This window comes from Cuculus canorus, chromosome 10 (assembly GCF_017976375.1).
Source record: "Cuculus canorus isolate bCucCan1 chromosome 10, bCucCan1.pri, whole genome shotgun sequence".
NCBI lineage: Eukaryota > Metazoa > Chordata > Aves > Cuculiformes > Cuculidae > Cuculus > Cuculus canorus.
Window position 1 is genome coordinate 14,827,250 of NC_071410.1, and position 21,418 is coordinate 14,848,667.

Consider the following 21,418-nt stretch of genomic DNA (forward strand, 5'->3'; position numbering starts at 1 on the left):
CCTTTAAGTCAGTGGCAGAACCCGCACTAAGATCACTGCAAACTGGATTTGCCTTTGAAACAACTTCCTTACATTGCAGATTAAACGAGTATGACAACCATTACTTCTTCATGTAGGCAGTAAAATACAGGCTGCCTTTTCACTTTTTAAATGTTTTAAATTAAGTGACAAGAAAATAATCACACCTAATGCAACTCCTAGTTAAGGTTTGAGCTGCTGCGGACTGGAAAAATTAACTACAAAACAGCAGCAAGTTCTAAAAAGCAGTGTTAAAACTCCAATTATACGCACAAGTAGATCGTACCAGAAATGTTTCAGAGGCGCTTACGCTATTACTCTGTTGTTAGTCTTGCTGGAACACACCTCTAATTAAGATAAGCGAAGAATTGACTGGACTGGCCAAAATCATCAAGCTAATTAAATTATGGTGCTTATGAATTCAAGGATTAATTTGGTCCTTATCAAGATGGTTTTTATCTTGTTTGCCATTCTGCCAAGGTTCTTATACGATCACTGTTTTCTACAATGTTTGGATGAAAATACAGCACAAATACCTGAAGGCTTATGACCATTTTGCTTCTTTGTCAATTCTTCTGATCTGTTTTTGGGAGGATTTTTGTCTTCTGGAAGATCCGTATTTTTAACACATGATTTTGTGGTGACAGGAAGGCCCGGAGGTGGCTTCCCGGTACCCACTGATTTCTGATCCTCCCTGACTGGCGCAGAAGCAGCAGTGGGAACTGTTGAGGGGATCAGCTTCGGAGACTCAGCACGGCTTTCATTTTGGTATTTTAGTAAAGATGATGTTCTCCTTAGCCTGACCCCAAACGGGTTTTCAACATTTTGTGCTTCATGGTCAATCCACTCCATAGGAGAATTCAAATGCAAAACACTGTCCTTACAATCTCGACAGGATCTATCTGAGTTGATTTTTGCTGATTCCTGGATGACTGCATCAAAACGTGTGTGTTCTTTTGTCATTCCTTCAAACAATTCCGGTCTTATGGGGGATGTTGGAGAACTTCTGGTATAGGAATCTTCCTTTGAACCCCCTGAGAGAGATCTTTGCCACGCTGGTGCAATGGTAAATCTGACTGGTTTAGCAGAAACAGTTGTCAGTGGATTTTTTACATTTTCATCCAAAGATTGACCGTCTTCCACAGTTTTTCTGTGAGGAGCTGCACTGCTTATCTGGTACTCCTTATGGTCATCATTGGAAGAGATATTACTCTTCAAGCCAGCCAGACTTGAAGAGGCAAGACATCCAATGGAAAGCTTTTCAGAAACGTGTGATGTGTTGGCTCGTTGACTGTCTTGGTTACCCTTCAAAACAGAACCCCTTTCTGCCTTACAACATACTTCCAATTTACCTGGAGGTAGCATGCAATCTGCTTCTGAGACAGATGCAGCAGTGTCTGTTTTCTTTTCTGCACTGACTTTTGATGACTGAAATTCAATTATTTCACCAGTGTCTTTGTCGTTTCTTGTTACTGAACTGTTTTCAGGCTTCAAAACAACCACTGTCTTGGTGTCAGAAGACAACTCTGAACCGGTTAGCACAATCTGTGAAGTGCTTGGTGCAGTGTCTGAGACAGTGAGACAGGAATGATTCTCAGTATTACCTAAGCAGTCTTCTACTTTACCAGTAAACAGTGGATCCCCCTTTTCCCGATCTTTGACATTTGCGTCCACAGAATTTACTGAGGACCTTTGTGCAAGATCTGCCAATATATCTATGCCCTCTGTTTTCACATCATTGCTAAAGAAATCAGCTGCTAGTATGTCTGGAAACACAACAGCTCCTCCTTCAATTTGTTGCAGTCTTGGAAGTGCAGATACTCCAGAACTGGTATTTTGCTGATGTAATTTCAATTCATCAGCAGATTCCTCTGAACAGTACGATGCTTTTGCACCACGGTGTTCCTCCAGGTTCACTGGAGGAGGCTCAGGTCTCAGAAGGGGTGCAGCTGCTTTATGGTGATGATCCATGTCTGGAAGGCATGCATCCTCTTGCAGAAAAGCACAAGAGTCTTCTGCCACAGGTGTGGAAGCACAAGAGTCACAGGAAGTATCAGTGGGACTTATTACACCTGGCATCTCCTTAGAATGGCCTCGCTTTGTACCATATCCCACCTGTGCTGATAACCCTATATTAAACAGAGGAAAAGAGTGTGCACTTAAAGCTTACAATTCAAGCACTATCTGTATCAGTAATTCATTCCAGGCAGTGAGCATGAATTCCCTTTGCCTGGACACTGTTGTCTGATAAATAAGGCTGTTAAAATGTATTTAGAAATGGGCTGTCCAAGTGAGGACACTAAAGAAGTCTTTAGTTTGAACCTACCTAGTCCCAGGAATGGCTGAAAGTCATTGTCTGCTTAAGCTATAATGAAACCTGCTGCTCTTTAGTTCTTTCCTGCGCATACTCCTGGTTGTAAGACCACAAGCCAGATTTCCCTAGATACTTCTAAATGTGCATGCCTAGAAAGGCTATGTAGAATGATCTGGAGAACTTTCTGTATTTAAGCAGAACATCTCAGCAGCTCAGGTAGCTCTGCTCCCTGCAGCTCCAGCAGGGCTGCTGCACATCTGGATAGCTTAGATCTGTCTGCACAAACAGTTATGCTGATGTGTGACAGCATCAGGTCCCGAACCTGCCCTGACAACGAAATGCCAACATTTCCACCACACTATAGCCCTCCCATCAGCCAGTGCATTTGTAATGCAGAGCTAAAGAGAAAAGTCTTCAGTGCTGTACTGGAGAAATGCCATTTGTTTTTTCAATTTATAATTACAATTTTGTTACCACTAGCTATTCACTATTATTTAAATGACAAGAGCAGAAGTGGCAAAGGAAGATCTAGTAAACAGAAGTCAGTTAAAGTCACCTTACACACATAGACAGATATAATGCTGAGGTTAAGGTTTTTCTGAGTTTCAAGGAACTCAGATCCCCAGTCAATGAGATCTAGCCAACTATGTAGCACAGGTACTTCTGAAGATGGCACTTTCACCTTATCTATTTTTTAATATTGCCCTCAAAATTCACCATTTCAGTACCACCGTCGTGAGTGGAGTACATGACTTTTTCCATCATAACATTTTAGCAGCCAGGATTGGTTTTATGATGTAAAACCAAAAGAAGCCTAGTTTGAAAGAACTTACAGTTCAAACAGGCCCTGTCAGCCTTGCGTACAAGGGTTCAAACATCCAAAGTAGCATACATAAGTCTTCACTACCTTCCCAATCACCTTTATGCTGGCCACTCCCAGGCAATTCTGTTGAATCTCCCTTCTTTTCTGGAGTTGCCGGAAGAGATGCTTCATTTTCCAGCTGTTCCACCTAATGAGATGCAGTAAGATATTTTAATTAAAGAATAATGCACAAAAATTCTATTTTATACACATGCATGTTCATGAATATTCAAAACGCACACATGAAATCCCCATCCTGTAATTTACCAACACTGTGGGTAATGTACTATTCCAGTTAAGAACACAGAAACTATTCACGTTTAAAATGTCAAAGGCAGCCCATCGATCTCTCCTGAATCTGAAACATTCTGGGACTGACATATTCTGAGTGAACAAGTATGTTTTTAAGATACCACCCAAGCTACTTGATGGCATTGAGCAGAGCAAGTCAGAGACATTATCATCACTTCTGGTATCTCTGACCGACACACCACAACTAGCTTTTCTCCTTCAGCACTGTAGCCATAACAGCTACAGCACAAAGAATATCCAGCAGAGAAGCTGTACAGCCTAAGTTTCCAAGGAAAACCTCATTCTGTACGGCATTCATCCCGAATTTCTTCCCCCTGCCTCTTTCTCAGGGCAGGGCACTTCTAACTCCAGCACAGATTTTCATGCATGATTCTTTGATGGAGAGGAAAGCACACAGTAGAGAAGTGTTACTGCTTATTTCTGCCACACTCCAGCTCCAGCAACCTTTTCTATCTGGTGAACCTCATCTTCACATTGTACTTCCTAGAAGCCAGGATAAGAAGCAACTCATCCTAATTTCCCACATGCAGAGCCACATTCCTTCCCAAAGTCCTTCAGTCTTTCCTTCGACACACAAAGAATGGAATTAAAACTGATGTGAAATTGTTTGTAGAAATAGACTTAGACTTCTTTAAAACTGAAAACTAACTTTTCAAACAACATGACTGTTTTTACTAATGAAGGGTAACCCGCACCTTTTTTTTGGTAATTAATGAAAAAACAAAGTTACACTTTTCCTCAGCTCCCATGACATTGAAGTTTTCCAAGTCTTTTTGAGATGGTTGGTTGGTGGAAAATAGGTCATTTCCTTTATTCAATGGAAGAACAAAAAAAGTAAAGGAATGTGGATAGTAAAGGAAAAAAAAATGAAAAAATGTTTAAAATACTAATTCAAATTTCACATCCATTTCCTTCTGCGCAGTGGTCTGTTCCAGAAAAACACTCACCTGAGAGGGTTGCTGGTTCTTGTTGGTAAAACCTTTCTGCTTCCTGGGCTTTATGGCAATCCTGTGCCTGGCTGCTGAGGTGTCCAGGCAGCCGAGGGGGCTGGCAGGGATGGTGAAGTCAACAGGAAGGGAGCTGCTGCCTCGTGCGCCGGGAGCTCCCAGAGTGGCAGGGGATGAAGGACTGATGGGCCTGGAGGAAGCTCCAGAAGGTGTCTGTAAAATACAAATACACCACTATACATTTTGCTTGGCTTTCCCACATCTCTGAAACAATCCCTTTGCTAGCTATTTCCATTTCAGAAGCCTGAAATGTCTGTCTTTTTGGACATAAATCCTTGCTTTAAAATGGATGCCTAATGCCATCTCTTCATAGATATTACTCAGGTCTGTGTATTCAGTCGTGTGTCACACAAAAGTGAGAAATACCTGTCTCTTCCTCTGCCACAGCAGGAGCTTCAGCCTGTCCTCTCCCCACTTCTCATCTGAAAAACCATTTGCAATATATGTCTGCACCAGCAGGAGACACTGGTGCAGTTTTTATAGCTGCCTTTCCATCCCGATGCTGTGACACTGCAGGAATGCTATTAAAAACCCACAAAAGCAGCATGGACACTTGCTCGTCCTTATCGCTAAGAAAGTTACCATGGCCACTTTGCTCTTTTAATATCCACTCTCCCAGGAAAATCACTTATCTCCAACAAGTATTCCAGCCCCGTCTTGCAGACAGTAATGTGGATCTCACCCTTGCCGACTGCTGTTCTGGGGCACTAAACAGCAGTAACCTCAAATAATGCTATCAAAATTAAGGGTTTACAGCAGCATTTGTAGAGAAACCCCTATCCATGCAGCTTGAGTGGCTTGGTTACTGTTTTGAAATGTAGAGCAGACTTTCTGGAACATTTGGAAAATTTCACAGATGTGCCAAACAAGCTTCATTCGATTTAACATCCCTGCTGTTTTGGTGTTGGACATAAATGTAGGTGAAATGCAACCCTTTAACAGTGTTTGACATTCAGAATTTTGTTTTGTTTAAGCTTAGAATATAACATAGCATTTAAAACGTGCTGAAGAAGTTTTAAATACAATAAAAGCATATACCTATCTGATCTACAAAAATTTCTACGTACATTACTTTGTGTTTAAGGTAGCTAAAATTAATTCTTATTCTCCACTGATTTTTTTAGTTCCTAGATCTGAAATAAACCACAACAGAATGTATTATGACAGATAAAGACTATGCTCATGAAAATGTACACATTTTGAAAGAAAGGAAGAAAAGCACAGCTAGTAAATAAGCTAACTATTGTTACGAATCTACAAGATTAATGATAAACCTGTAAGGATCACTAGAACTTACAAAACAGTAATATTATTATTCCTTTCTACATACAAGTTCTTCTACCTTTCAATGAGAAAACTACAGTTGTGCTTATTTAATGTAAAACCACCTGAAAACAGTGCCTGAGCTACTGCATTACATAAATGGCAAATTCCCTGCTTCACTGAGAATTCAGGATATTTTTTTCTCTGAGCACTGACAGTTGGTATCTTCTCTCAAAGACAGTGGAGCAGACAAAAGACTTGCACATCAGTGTTTAAGCGTAAGACAAATTTGATGTTTGTTGGTTATTGGGCAGTTGCAGGCGCCTGCAGAAGAAGAATGCTTGGCTAGGAGGCTCATTTCCTAAAGAGTGTTTGTGCCAAAACACTGTAGTCAGCCCCACAAGTTGAGACCTTGTTTTGCTTTTAATAAGTCGAGGTTGAAGATGCCAACAAGGAAGTCAAATTTCCGTAAAGGCTATCTGGCAAAGGCAGGCTAATGCTGGTTAATGTCTCGGTGAAGTCACTTGCTGCTCACTTTCAGTGATAGCCTCACATTTAGCTTTAGATTAGTAAGAAAGTGGGTATTCATAAATATAGAAGGCACTGAGCAGTTACATGAGTGACACATCATGGTTTCACTCAGAGGTGACAGCAGCATGAAGCTTTTGGAAATACCAGTGAAGCAGCACAGGGCAAAGAAATGAAGTAACTATCATCTGCAGCAAGATCAATACAACAGTAAAATGTAAACCACTGCACCCTGTGTAACTTCAGACTGCTTAGGCTCAAATGCTCTTTTTCCTTTATTAAATATACAACACCGTTAAATGGAATAACTGGTGTAGATTTCTTGGTGCTTTTCACCATTGTCCTTGTCTTTGGGATGAGGTTATTCAGCTTAACAACTTGTGTTCTGCTAGCTCAAATCCCAGTATTACACAAATAGTTTCAAAAGCTACTGAAAAAAAGAGATGATTACTCAGGAAATGGTTTTTTGTTTCAGATAAACAGATTGGCAGCTGGTTATTGGCTTATTTATCAGCCAAACTGCTGATTAAGAAAAATTACAAAATGGAGCATTTTAGTCAAGATATAAAACAGGAGATGAGTTAATAAGATACATATTGAAGCAAAGGTAAAATATATACAAAAAGTTATTCAAAATAATGACAATCCAAGTTACCTAGATCACCTGGGCCTCTAAAGTGGTGTGAATAGTAGTATGCTACATTGCTTTATCTTTCTATCCCTAAAGCAAAAGATCTAGAAATGACTGATCAGGAGAATGTCTGATCTCAACCATGGACAGGAAAGTTGAGCCGATCTTGCCCAAAGGTTTATTCAAAACTCTGCGAGAGGCACCTTTTCAGTACCATTTGCATCGCTCTGGACTGTTTACGAGTTGTTTTCTAGGATACACAGCACCCAGAATAGATTAGACCAACAAAGATTATCATACTGGCTCCATACTGACACCGCACATGCTGTCTCAGGAAACTTTATCAGCAGGAAAAGTAGCTATTTACCTGTTCATCTTCGCTGTCTGTCCCGCCTAAACTCAAAGAGCTATGACGCTGAACAGGGTTGGAAGACTGTGGGATAAAATAAGGAAGAGGGTAAGTCAAGGGAAGTGTCACACTGAATTATCTGGGACTGGATATCCAGTGCTAATTATGAGAAAACACATGAGGAAAGGTAAAGGAAGGGTCACTGATTCCCTGCCTCACAGAGCAGGTTTCAGTTGTTTATTGAAGATCAGACATAAAGCAGGGGAGTTTTACCCTACTATGAGATATGCCATGAAGGCATAACTTTCATAAAAGTTATTTTGACATATTGCCTTAAAATCTTCAAATTCACAAATGCTCGCACACTCGCTTAAGTCCTAAAGCCTGCTCTGAGAAGGCAATGCTAAGAAAGAAGAAAACCCAACCCCGTTCTGAGTCCCATCAGGGCCTGTTCTCCTCAGACTCATATGATTGTCATTTTCCTGTCAGTTCAATTAACATTGACCTAGTTTTGACCGATTTCATTCCAAAATCAGTAATTGTTTAAGATTCTCTCGCAGTCCCAATTATTTTTGTTTTCTTCACTAGCTTTAAAACACTCCAGATATCTTCCCCTCTCACAAGTGCAGAAAACTGCCAATCTCTCCAGGTCTTTGAAGCTGGGAGACATGAGACATTCACTAGTTCAGTGTGACTACTTCAGCTTGTTCTCAGACTGGTAGTGGAACAGTTACAGTAACAAACACTCACCCATGAATAACTGACTTGTTATGCTCTCTGCCATACGGATCTACCAGAGGAGACCACCTTGCCCAAAGGCAATGGGAGTTGTCACATCGACTGAATTCCTCTCCTTTTTCCCTAATGACACAGGTCACAACTACCCCAACACTGTTCAACACGAGAGCACAAAAAATTGTACCCAGGGAGGGTATTTCTAAGGCCACTTCCTAGGTATCCCTCACAGTGATAAAACCACACTCCACCTGGCTAATATGTTCTAGCTCTGACTGATCTGTACCACCAGATTTTATCACAAGCAAGCAAAAAAGTCTTGCTGTTCTCCAAGCAGATTTTGTCCTTTCTGTACAGGTGGTCACTAGTGACATAACAATTATACCTTGCTCGGTGAATCTGTCAGAACTTCATGAAGGGTTGAAATTTCAGGAGGGCTTCTAGGTAAACCATCATCTTCAGAAACGGCACCTGCATCTTCCAGTTTCTTTCCAGTTATAACAAGAGGAGGCGACCCAAGTCTGATGTTCTGCTGCAGCTGAAGCTGTGGTTCAAAAGAAATTTAGAATGTAGACTTTCAAGGGCATTATTAATAGGGGGCATTTTGGACACTTTTATCCCAGTTGCTCCCATTAGGCATGCACAATCTCATAGTTAACAGAAATACTTGAAGAAATAGACCATTCACAGAAAATAGCCATTATTAAAATTTTATTTAGTTACATTTACCAAGGACCCATCATTAGAACTGGCTTTTAATACTTAAAATCAAAATCAATTTTATTCAGTGAGTTACCAAATACAGAAATTTGACCATTCCAGAAAATTTATAGCAGTTCAACCTCAGTTTAAATTTAAAACTAGATTTAGATATTCTTCAAATAATTACCTGTATCTGGATGTCTTAGATAATGAAGTATTGTCAGTCTGTAGTTCCCAATCCCCGGTTTATGCGGTCAGGTTTCCTTCACAAAGCCCTTCCAAATATTGAGACCTTGTCACCACCCTGTCCCACACAAGCAGCTGAGCCCCACTTTTTATACAAAGATAATTTAATTCAGTTTCTGGTCCATCCTGATTAAATTGCTTGTTAACTTTCCCCAGCATCACATCCTGGTCCTGTCTCCAGCAAGAATGATAACAGCAGCCAGTAACAACTTTGTTTGTAAAGGAGTACGGGGATTCTTTTCCAAGATTGCACAAAAGAATGCTCTGGCAAGCCCTGACTCTAGAAAAATAAAACAACGTCTGCAACCTCACAGTCAGCCAGATGTTCCCTCAGACTAAAAAAGTTCAGATCTCAGGAAACACCACTACTAAAATTCTTGGCTTCAGCCTTTCGGCTATGTCAAAGCTGGAATTGCAACAAGGTCTGAACAGAAACTTTGTCCTTCAACTAAGAATGTCTCAACTGAATATTCCCAAGATAAATACGCCAAACTATTTTTTCTGCTTCTTTGGTTATTAAACTAGATTGGGAAATTCTAGGCCTAATTCTGTGCTCTTCTGCAAGCTATGCATTCATTTATACCTCTGTAAAATAGATCTAAATAGATGCCAGTCTTATTCAGCAAGATTCACCTGAAATGTAATTCCTAGAGCTCCAACAGCCACACAGGGTAGCACAGTGTCACCCTTTAATCCAGCAGTCCCCAGGTTCAAAACACCTTTCTTGCCCTTTTACCCAAAACAATCAAAGAAGTGTCACCAATGGGATCTGCAAAAGCAGAACTGATGACAACACTGTACCAAGACTGCAATATATGGGCAAAACAAGACATACAGCACACCTGCACACTTTGTAGGAAGGAAACCACAGAAAGTCAGCTTTGCTTTTCTTTCATTTCACAGCTTCCCATCCTTGATTCATTAGATTTATTACATGCCAACAGCAGTGTTGTGGGGGGAACTCTGAATTTACACTCTGTCTTCTACTGGTAGAAGTTAATTTACATTGTAACAGCTTTTGTTGGTGCTTGTTTTTTACTCTGACAAGACTCAAGCTCATAGAAAAAGGGTGTCTTGTATGGCCATAAAAATAGTACTGGCAGTATCGCATTACTGTGCAGGATGATGGACAGACAAAGAGAGGGCACAGCGGACTGGAGATGCCATGAAAAGGTTTTTTTTTTTTTTCCCCCAGTAAATTTCTGTCATATACAAACATGATTTCTCCTGCTACTCCTACTGTTATACAAAAAATAGCCTGAACTGAAGCTTAGCCTATTTTGCAGTCTTATGAAGGAACAAGTCCCTCTGTACATCTTCTATTATTTAACATGTGATGCAATTGTGTTTTGCAACATGAAGCTCACGCTGAGCAAAGGAAAAATTTCAATGGCCCTTGGCTGCCTTATCAACAGTTTGTTTTCAGTCTCTGGAAAAGCCTTAAACCGTTATCTCAGTGCTCTGTGCTGGGCAGTTACTTAGACGCAATTAATATAACCAACAGTTGATAAGGGAGCTGTCAAGGAGGGTTCAGTATGTGCCTTGGAAGAAGGAAATGACCTAGCAGAATACAGTATCCGTTGCTGGCAGAGACTCCAAGAATAATGATATAAATAAAGCTGTCACTAAGAATGCCCTGACATATCCATCATCCCCCACGCTTACACAGCCACTGGTGCTAGCATGTACAGCAAAAATGTCAGAGCCAGAATTGCCACAAAGAATAACATATAAATAACACATAAAGAGAAACAGTATAAATAAATCGCCTTAACCTGAAAGCAGTAGCTATGAAGCAAAGAATGGAAATCCCATTGGGAGAGGAAGTGTTCATTAAGGAAAGTTTCCAAAAGTCCATGAACTATGAGACCTGGGCAAGGACTGCTCAAAGACGCAGCTTCCAGAAGTAATAAATCTGGCTTCAGAACCTTTTGTCAACAAAGACTTAAGGCACACAGCAGAGGAATCAAGCAAGAGAGTTTCCTAGGAGACAGCTAATACAAACCAGCACCATGAATAAGGAGGAGATGTTCTCACCTGCAAAGTTTTCACTCTTCCGGGTATGTTTTCCTGAGACAACATGTCACTTGCCACACTTCCCAATGTAGACTCAAAAATGAAGACACTGTCGTGGGACAAGGCTTTGTTCCCCATGCTTCCTTTGGGCCTGGGAAGAAAAAAAGGAAGGGAGAAAAGAAGAGAAGGAGGAACAGTGGTCAGTGCACTGGGTATAGCTCTTCAACACTTCCCTGCACTACTACACCAGGGCAGAGGGATCATAAGTAGGCTAGGGTGGGATGCATCTTACTGAACTTGAGATTTCTACGTGTTAGCTGCCAAAGGTAGTCACTGCTAGCTCTTTTTATACTCAGAAGGGAGGAAGAAACATTTTTTAGGATGCTGTTTGCATGCAGGTGTCTCTTTTCAGATGTAATCAGCATCTGCACTGAACAGACAGAACACTCTTCTGTGGACTAGAGAGGGAGTCCAGGGCGATTCAGTCAGATGCTGAGACTTAATTGGATCTGTGCCACACCGAGAGATATCTACAGCGCAGAGGGGGGTGACAGTTAAACCCCTAGATGTTTTAGGCACTGTATCTCCACAATGATTTCCCTATACAAATGCTCAATTTATTCATGCATAGCAACACGTGAGCTGCCATGACTGGGGAAATGATGGGACACTACAGACAGCTATAAGGATGATCCTAAATTCACCTTGGCCTGTGCTATCTTCCACTTCTAATTTCTGCAACTCCACTCATTTTACCAGCATTTGAAGTAGAGGGAAGAAAGGTGACACAATTCTTTCAGTCAGCCACTCTCTCAAAACCAACTGCAGCCTCCCAAAGGAGCGAGTGTTCACGACAAACACCGGGGCAATTTTATGCATTGTCCCAGCAGTTTTTCCTGTTTAAAGCTTTTTAACTGGACTAAGATTATTTGAGACCCAATTTTCCTCTGTGTAAGGTCTTTTATCCTTTTGATGATACAGACAAGAAGTCATCCACAGCAAATGCTTTCACTTTGCCATCAAGGTTTTTCCACCACTTCCATTCAAAACTCATGTCTCTTGAAAGACAAAGAAGCAGTGGCACATAATGCTCCCTTCTCTTTCAAAGACTGCCAAAATCACCGATTCTTTACAGTCCCTCATCATCTGGGAACATCCCCTTGGCTGTTACAAAAAGCATTTGGCACATCTAGGTTTTCGATCTCTGCTTAGCATTCAGAAAAGTTAAATTTTAAAAAGATTACATGGTTTTAAAGAAAAAGGGAAGAAAAGAAACCCAGTGCCTCTGTCTCAAGAAAAAACAAACAGCAGCATTGTTCTAGGATTCGTTTTGATATTCTGCATGCCAGAAATTGCAAAGCTCAGGGCCCTGCTATAAACCCTTCACAAGCTGTATTTCCACTGGCTTTCAGGATCAGGTTTTCCAAAGGATTATGTTGTTGAGTCTCTCTAGGTACTTACAAAGCCTGCTTATGCCATACACGGCCTAGACATGATAGGGTTTTCAAGTAGTATAAACACGTCCTCTAATTTTTTTGGATAGTCCAACTAATCCTATCTCTAAGGGAGAAAAACAGAAGAGTTTTATTCACTTCCTGATCTCCGATCTTGCAAAACAGTTCATAATCACTGGAGAATAGCACTGAGGTAAATAGCAATTGGACTTGAAGTACTTGGTTAAGGGCAAGAGAAAGAGTTCACGCCCACACTGCCTCTGGAGCAGACAGCTGATTTTAAGCCAGATCCCTCTATGATGGGGTAAGCTCAGCTGTTCCTAAGCTTTTCAGGCTGGGTTAGCTGAGTCACTCTAACTCCCCTAACCTCAGGGAACTGATAGTATGGTCACTTACTCTGTTGCTGTTATGCTAACAAACAAAATACAGAGATTGTTGTTTCATTCCCAGACCATTTCCATGATGCAGTTGCATAAACACAACAGAGAGTGGGGAAAGATGGCCAAGGAGAAAAAAAGCACCCATGAGAAAGTAACATCTATAAGCTGTTCCACCAGAAGAAACAGTGTCCAGCTCCACCAGATGCCTTATTTGGTGATGCAAAGCATTTGGCAGCAATGTTGACGTCAGCATGTCCCACTCTTGTCGCCTACCCACACCTTCTGCCAGTGTCATGCCTGTCCAATATCCCCTCCACCAGCACCCTGCAAACTGTAGGATATGGCTGGTGTTCTGCCACACTGTGTTAGTCGGCAGCTCCCCAACCCAAGTCCTGGGCTAATCAAAAAGACAGCTCTGGCTGAGCAGTTAACAGGGGAGGGTGAGGAGCTGGAGAACAGCCAAATTACTGGTTGCCAGATACCGATCCATGACAACCCTGGTGAGAAACATAACCATGTTCAGAAAGCTGTCCCACTCGGTTCAGAGTCGTGCGATGGAAGTGAAGGTCTAAGGTTATCAGTGAAGCAGTTAGCAGTGCAAGCTAACAGCTTGTATTACACGAAAAACAAAAAGGACACAGTTTTGAACTAACATCATTCAGGGATCTGAGAATCACTCTGGACACACCTTAAGGGCTTGCAAACCTCACTCGCACGCACAGCCCTTCAGGGGTTTAAAACTAGAGGCCTCTATACCTAAAAGGCTACATAAAAAGTTAAAGCAGCCATCTCACACCGATAATGCACCAAAAATACTCCTTTCCCTTCACTCCAGCCATGATGGAGAGCACTATTCATGCTAAAAAAATAGCAGCTCGGCTTCACATGTATTCTCTGCTAGCACTACTGAATGATCTTCTTGTAAAGTTGCTGCTAATCAGACCTTTTAGGACAGATTTCAAACACTAAACCCAATCAAAACAATCTGGGCTATCTGCAGTTCCAGACTAAGAGGTTGGATCACCCCTGCCCCTGGCTGCACTCCCCCTCCTCTCCACGCTGGCTCTTGAAGCACTAGCAGAGAAAGAGGAAATTCCTGGAATTCCTTCATCAGCATTAGGGCTTGTTTTGCACAAACTTGGACAGAGGTTGCTCCTAAGGGGCCAACTCATGCTTTCATCTGACTGCTGTGAGAGGTCTGCTTTTATTTATTTATTTTCTTCCCAGCAGCTTACCCAGCCTCCTTCGGTGAATGAAGTGCAGTAGCATCGAGCACAGAGATGCTGACATCGCTGCTGGACTGACTAGGTTTTAAATTACTCTCTCCCCTGGGAGGTGAAGGCTCTTTCCTTTTCTTCTTGGCAAAGAAGTTCTTGAAAGTCTGAAATTTGGATTTTTTCTTTCCTGCAACAGGAGAAAAATGAAAATTTATGGAAGTTGGTGGTGTCGCTTGGCTTGGAGAATGTTATCTCCTAAATTCTAGAGGAAGCTGCGAAGCTAGAGCACCCCATTCAGTTTTAGTCAGTTCCTTTGTAAATAATTCAGTGCTGGAGTCCAGTGAAAGGTGAAGCTGCAGTTCTTACACTTGCTGCCTATAAAGCAACACCGGCAATAGCTGACAATAGCGGTGCCTACTTAGGTTCCAGTTTAGGAAAAATACACCTTATATAGAGAATGTATCTACCTACAACTGAACAGTGATCGTGCCCATCACCCTTCAATATATTTTCAAATTTAAAAAGTTATGTCCACCTCTTTAACTGTTATTGTTCTTTACTCAGCTCGATTTAGTTCTGCTAAACACCTGAAGGATATTCAGCATACGGCCAAAAGACTGGAACTGGTAAAAGAATTTACAAACTCTGAAAATAAATTATCCATTTCCACTTTAAACCACTGCCCCAAAATGAAATCAGCAACACCTCAAAGGACAATGGAGCAGATTTAATTTAAGACACTGCCCTGCAGAACACAAAACTACCAAACACAGCAGCCCTCGGAACACAATTAGAAAACTGTTAACCTAATTTCAGATTTTCCATTGTCCAAATGAAAATACAAAATGAACAAAATAAAGTATGCGAAACATCACTGATTTCTTTCATTTTTAACAACCTTTAACATTCTTATTTATATGTTCCTCTCAGCACACAAGTGCTGCATTTTGTCACTGACCCTCACACTGAGGGGTCAGTTTGGAGTGGTTCAGGACAAACTATTGTACTAAGACTCCTGTGATTGACCTAAATACATATGCAGAGCAACAACGTCACTGCGTATCTCAGCCAAATTCATTGTTCAATTAATACTTTACAGCACTTGGCGTAATAAATGCCCACAGCTGGAGGATTCCTTCATAAGCAAGGCATTATTTCAACACAATTATTGTCTTCTCCCCAGCAGTGATTTAGTTGTCGATGCTCTGTCTCAGCGTGTGCCGTGTACGTGTAGGGATCTCTGCCAACGGGCCTTATCTGGGTTGAAACCGTGCCACCGCACAGCTGCATCGGACAGTAGCCACTTTGAGAAATAAACAATGATACTGAGATCTGCTCACCCTGACTCCTCCCTGCTCTCCAGACCGGTGCCGGCACCATGCGTCGGGACATGCAAAGATGCTTCTACACTGTCCAGCATGGACTGACGAAACAGCTACCTCTCGGCAGAGCAGTAGCAGCAGGAAAGACTTGCACATTGTTTTTCAAGTGACTCGGGCTGTCACCGAGACCAAATTATCTTCCAAACCATGTACAGCAGAACTATCAAAGGAGTCCTACACATCCGAACAACAATGGGATGTGGTGCTTCTATAGAAGGTTTATCAGTGGAAGATCTTTTTACCTTCCACTGCTGCTTATCAACCAGCAAGTCAATCAGACAGTCACAGAAAACATACAGGTTGTATAGCCCGCCTTAGACTACAGAGCTGACCCCAAGGCTTTCAGATTTGTCAAGTCTCTCACGGGCCTCAGTGAGTTTCATGCTGTGCTCATAGCAAGAGCTGGTAAGAGAAGACAGGTTACACAGCAACCGTTGAGACCATAGTGCCTCTTGAATAAAACAACCGTGTTGAGAGTCCTCCAGGGAGTCTCTAGAAATGCCTCCCTACCATTGCTGCCATTCGTATGGTGCAACCAGACACAGCCTATAGTATTCTCCCAGGAAACTTATCAAAGCTGAGTTGGTTTATTTTAGACAAGCAAAGCAAAAGATTACAAAGTTTCATGAAAGCTGCACCCCAAATGTATCAATTCAGCAACCTCTGCTAACACAGTCCAAAGACTCAAATAATAAGGCAGGCTCTGCCACACACAGAGTGCTCTGCAACTTAAAAGCAGTTTAAATGAAAAACAAGGATACCGTCATATAAGCTACTCAGCTGACAGTGGTATAGACAGAGAGCAAGTTTGATTCTAGTGCATGTTATTAATGATGAGCTCAATTAGATGCTGGTATTTGGAGAGAACAGGGGGAAAGTTTAAAAAAAAAACCACAACACAATAACAATAAAAAAAAGAAGTGATCCTAAGGATCAGAAACAGACATAAGTCCTACCACAAAGGATTACATTGCAAAGGTACCACTCCAAAGACTTGTTTAGATCAGAAGCGGTGCTAACTTTAGAATGGAGTCTGTGGAAAGGATTTGCAAACACTGCCAATGAGTAAACCTCGGCTGGCGCGGGACAACACTGGGGTATCATTGTGCAACTGAGATTCCTCAGATGCAGAAACATCAGTTACTTCAGTGCTTTCTCTAGCAATGTATTACTGATGCGCAGGCTACACCCTCTCCAGCAATAACTCTTCTTCAGCTGCGCTCTGCTCAGCTGCATGGCTTCAGCTGTTTCAGATGAATAAGAAAGCAGTATGTTTCCCTGCAGATCCAGAAGATAGGCACATGCCACATTATTACCCAAAAAAAAGATAAAATCACCGTTAGACGCTTTATGCTGCAGGCAGATGAAAACTGTGGCAGATGAAAACTGCTCTATTTGAAAGGATTTGGCAATACAGAAACAGCTCAGAAAGACAGGGTTCATATTTGTTTCCTGCTGCAAATAGCTCTGGGTTTGCACACAGGTAAAAGCATGCCACAACTAATTTAAAGGTGCCTACATTTCAGTGCACCGTAAAGTAGCCCAACAGACAAAGGCTGGCTAACAGGGTCTGGAGGACGCATCAAAGCAGGCACAACAATCAGCCCTTCAAGCTCCTGTTTTTGAAAATCCAAGTCAGAATTGGAAAAAGAAAATCCTCCATCAGGTTACTACCCTCTAGTACTGCACATTCAAAGATCCTTCCCATAATATCACCAGGTGACAAAGCCACACAGAATTTTTTACACTACAAAAACCAGAACAACACTACAAAACAAGCCACTACAGACCCCTAGACACGAAGAAAATAAATCTTGACTTCCAAATCAGCTATACATTCAGAGATCAATTGCCTACCTGTGCATTCTTCAACTGTCTCTCCTGTTTCATGTGACTGTGTGACCTCTGTTGTCCCCGTAGCCATGATGTAGTCACTGAAATAGAGATGAAAGCATCAGTTAAATTTTAGTCCATTTCCCAGCAAAATACAGTCCCATCCAGCATGAAGAAAGAACATGGCTGGATCCTTTCTGAAATCACATACCCAAATGCCTATCACAAACATGGGTTGCATGCTTTTTTGCACTTTGGCCACAGAACTTTTCCTTATTTTTCAGTAACACTTATTTCTCCAGTCAAAACTAACAAACCAGTTTATTTTCTTGCCAGTACCTCTCTCTCTTCTTAGGAAACCAGGATCAAAGTTTGCACTAATGAAAGATGTCATCAAATTTGCTCCACAAAGACTGTGATGCTGCCCAGTCCCAGAATAATGAACTTCTAGGATTGCTCTTTGCTCAAGTGTGACGGCTCCACACCACTGTAAAAAAACATCCTAAGTTTTCTCTTGCTGAGGGTTTATGTATTACAGCGTCCTCACAGCAGGCACCAGCCTAATCTGTCAGCATTACTAAAATTAGTTAAGCATCAGCACTGAAGCATCATCCTAGGCTGTACTACATTTGTGGAAACCAATAGATCAAATTTATTTTGGACCCAGTGCAATCAGCTTCTAGCCACAAGCTTTGAAACCTTATCGCAAGCAGGGCTATTGATCAACCAAATTAACTGATGGCATCATCTTCCTCCCTGATGAAAACAAAAGTTCAGCCTAGTTTTAAGATCATTCAATGTTAACTGGCTCCACCTTGTATTTTCCAAGACTCCTAAATGGTGTCTGTCAGAGACAAAGGAATTAAGCAGCAGACCACAAGAGTACAAATGCCAAGCAACACTGGAAATGTGACAATTTATCAGGGCAGCTCAGAAATACTGTCCTTTGTTGAGGAAGATATCTAGGTGATACATTTACATAGTCAGCAGTCCCACTACACTGTGTCGGGACTTAAAGCATAAGAAATCTTTACAAATGAATGAAAATACCCAGAAACAAATCCTGCTTCTGTTTTTTGCATAGATCTCATCTAACAATTTTCCACCTCAGACTAGGACAATACTGCCAAGTTAAGTATCTCAACAGAAAACAAGATTACGATTCTATACTAACTACTCTATTTCTTCCGTATCACCCATGTATTCCATAATCTGTCATGCCCAAAACCACTTGGACTTTCCTACGAGCCCATGTCGCCAGATAACCTTAAAAGATAAGGTGCACAAAATCAGAGACAGAAGGGATGGGACTGACAACAAAATATAAATAAAGGGAGCAGATCATGGATGTAAAATAAGCAGAGCTCCTGCAAAAACACAGATTGCAGATTAAGCTTCCCCTATGCTGGCTGCACAGACATGCCACGCTGCTGAACTGTAGGTGGAAATGGAGTTTCTTTCGTTTTATAACAAATCATCTGTGAGCAATGAATACAGGAGTGCATTAACCCACTGCAATTCCAAACAGTCTCACCTCAACTTGCTAAAAATCAATTAAGAAGTCATTGCAGAGACCAGGACTGATTATATCTTTTTTAAATAAGATGCACTAAGGATGTTTTTTAAACAATTTATAGGTAATACTGGGAAGAAAGAAAATGTGTAAGACTTTTAAGATTTTCCCTTTCAGATGATTGCAACCATTCAACTCTTTTCCCTTTTTTTGCTACGTCTCATCAACGGAAAATCCATGAAAATCCATTTTACTCATGAAAATGTCTTAATGTCCTGTATATTTTGATTGAAGTGGTCATCAGCAGACTTTCTAATATACTCTTTCTCTGTATTAAAATATTCAGTTCCAATTTTCCCCCTCAACTGTCTGCACCATGCGCATTGATTTTGTTAGATTTTTCTTGAGGGAAAGGGAAATGCTTTTGAAATAGACCATCAAGAAAGCACTCAACAAATTTACAAGAACAAACTGGCAAGTCCCCAGACTTGACTTTATTTTCACAGAACGTGAGTTGGACCTGACATTTGGCTCAGTGAGGCCTCAAACTTCTGCTTTACTCACCTTCAATAAAAAATCAAAGCGCGAGAAAATGCTGCTTTCATATCCAGCTTTGTTTTCACTGGCTCTTATTAAATTTATTAAAATTGCTCAATCATCTCAGCTGCTCACTCAGAATCCTTCCAGCCTTTGGAGGTATTTTGACTGCTGCATTTATTACAACTGCAAGCATTTACTTCCAACTGGTATATCTTTTATACAAGTAGAACTATAATTGCAAAGCAGTTCAGCTCCCAGGCAATCCCTTCACTGTCAAATCAGCTCCTGCATTAATTCCATTTTCTAGCTGAGTTCTCTGGGGCGTATGGAGGTCAAGTGTCAACTGTGATGGTGCATTGGTTGCTTGCAAATGTGCCCTATTTAAGACCTAATGGTTTGGTACCTTTGTATACCCCATCACAGTATCATCTTTTTCCAGTGAACTGAAGAGTGACTTGAGGAGAACGAAACCATCACAGATGTTTCCAAGCTTTAAGTCAGCAGGTATTTAAATTACAAGAATAAAACCTCCCATTTACAGCAAAGTGTAAGTTCCCTCTTTAAAACTTGATGATGTACCTGAAGGAAAGTTAGCAATTAGATGACAGATTTCAAATTCTGGTGGCTGGCAGTGAGTTGTACTGCACAGAGAGCAGCTCACAAATGTTCTGAGCGGCAAACCGTAGCCTGGGGATCAATGTGATGGAGAAAAAGAGGACAAAAACTCGTCAATACAAACACATGCGAGTGCACAGGCATTAACTGATCGAACCTTCAGACATTCACCACTTCCAGGCCTTAATGACAGCTGACAGAGGCAGCGTCAGGATGTATCAATACCATGTGCGTTCAGTTCAATCAGCTGCATTAACCACGTGCACCCTGTGAGCTTTCCCAGAGCATTACACCATTAGAGATAAAGTTTTAAACAAACACTGTATGCATATTGGTTTTTAGTGATAAAAATATCAGGTTAAATAAATGGCTTTTTGGAGCAGTATTTATGATAGTCTTCAGGCTAGGGGATGCTGGAGGACAGCTAGGAGAAGGAGCTCACAGAGGGATGAAGAAGACTGTCTCCTGAGTGAAGAAGCAGTCGAGGCAGAGCAGCTTACTGTGAGCAACAAGGACTGACCACATGGTGTTTACCTCTCTTGCAAAAAAAAAAAAAAAACCTGTACAAAGTTGCAAGGCTTGCTTTACTTTCAAAGCAGTAAGTTATCAATCAACACTACCCTTGCCCGGTTTGATAATTTAGATCCAGACTATCTGCTATCCCTTACAAAACGTCCATTAATAACCTTACTACGCATCATCCACTTGGACCTCTTCAACTCATTAAAGGAACTAACGAGTCTTATGAGAAAAAAGAAATCTCCAGGAACAGAAGAAATATCCTTGTCTCTCTTTCACAAACTGGGGAAACCGGACAGATGTTTGGAGTGCTCTAGGGGACAGCAGTGCTAGGGCAAAACAAATCAAGTCCCGAGGTGGTGTTCTGACCATTCCATTTTCCCACATAAGTACATTACTGAATATGTACATCATGTGAGGGTAACGCTAAAAGAAGAAAAGACAATTCCCTTTCACTGCTTGGTTTGTGTATTTAAGGACTCCTAGGGAGTTAACATTGTACAGGACTCAAGCTTCCTGCATCTAACAAAGGCCCAAGACAAACAGAAATGCTTTCTGCTCAGCCTCAGAAAAGGGCCACAGCATTTTTGCTGTCTCTCCAGCAGAGCAGAAGACCTGGAGACTGCACAGTGAGCAAGCTCCAACCCCACTTTTAGCGTATCTTCATCTTCATAGGTAAGCTTCTGTGTAAGCATTCCAGAAGGCCCTATGACAGAAAGATCAAAGGAGATGCTGAACCCTGAACAGCCTCTTCCCTAACAAATAAATGCTTGAGAAAATAAAGACTCAAGAATACGAGGCGCTGCATTCACTTAGCATCTTCATATCCTACAAAAAAAAAAAACAGACAGTGGCAAGCAGCAAAGAGAAAGAAGGGAAATTTTTGCCTGGAGCTTTTAAAGACCAGTTTCTTTCAGGCTACAAAAATTATTTGAAATGAAGCTGATGCTCCAAATTTCAGGATACACAGTTTACACAGTGA

At 41.3% G+C, this 21,418-nt stretch overlaps 1 protein-coding gene across 4 annotated transcripts in view; it reads right to left on the reverse strand.

Annotated features, from left to right (window-relative positions):
* The window catches only part of KIAA1210 (KIAA1210 ortholog), a 64,115-nt gene that overhangs the window by 16,677 nt on the left and 26,020 nt on the right, over positions 1 to 21,418 (reverse strand). For all 4 annotated transcript variants that reach the window (XR_008451569.1, XR_008451570.1, XR_008451568.1 and 1 more), the window contains exons 2-9: positions 17,274 to 17,350; positions 14,053 to 14,221; positions 11,005 to 11,134; positions 8,405 to 8,563; positions 7,303 to 7,368; positions 4,454 to 4,666; positions 3,240 to 3,342; positions 555 to 2,147 (exon numbers count right to left, since the gene is read on the reverse strand). Coding sequence is in view for 1 of the 4 variants with exons in the window: in XM_054076091.1 (XP_053932066.1) it covers positions 555 to 2,147; positions 3,240 to 3,342; positions 4,454 to 4,666; positions 7,303 to 7,368; positions 8,405 to 8,563; positions 11,005 to 11,134; positions 14,053 to 14,221; positions 17,274 to 17,350 (2,510 nt within the window). In the remaining 3 variants the exon portion in view is untranslated. The remainder of the gene's footprint in view (positions 1 to 554; positions 2,148 to 3,239; positions 3,343 to 4,453; positions 4,667 to 7,302; positions 7,369 to 8,404; positions 8,564 to 11,004; positions 11,135 to 14,052; positions 14,222 to 17,273; positions 17,351 to 21,418) is intronic.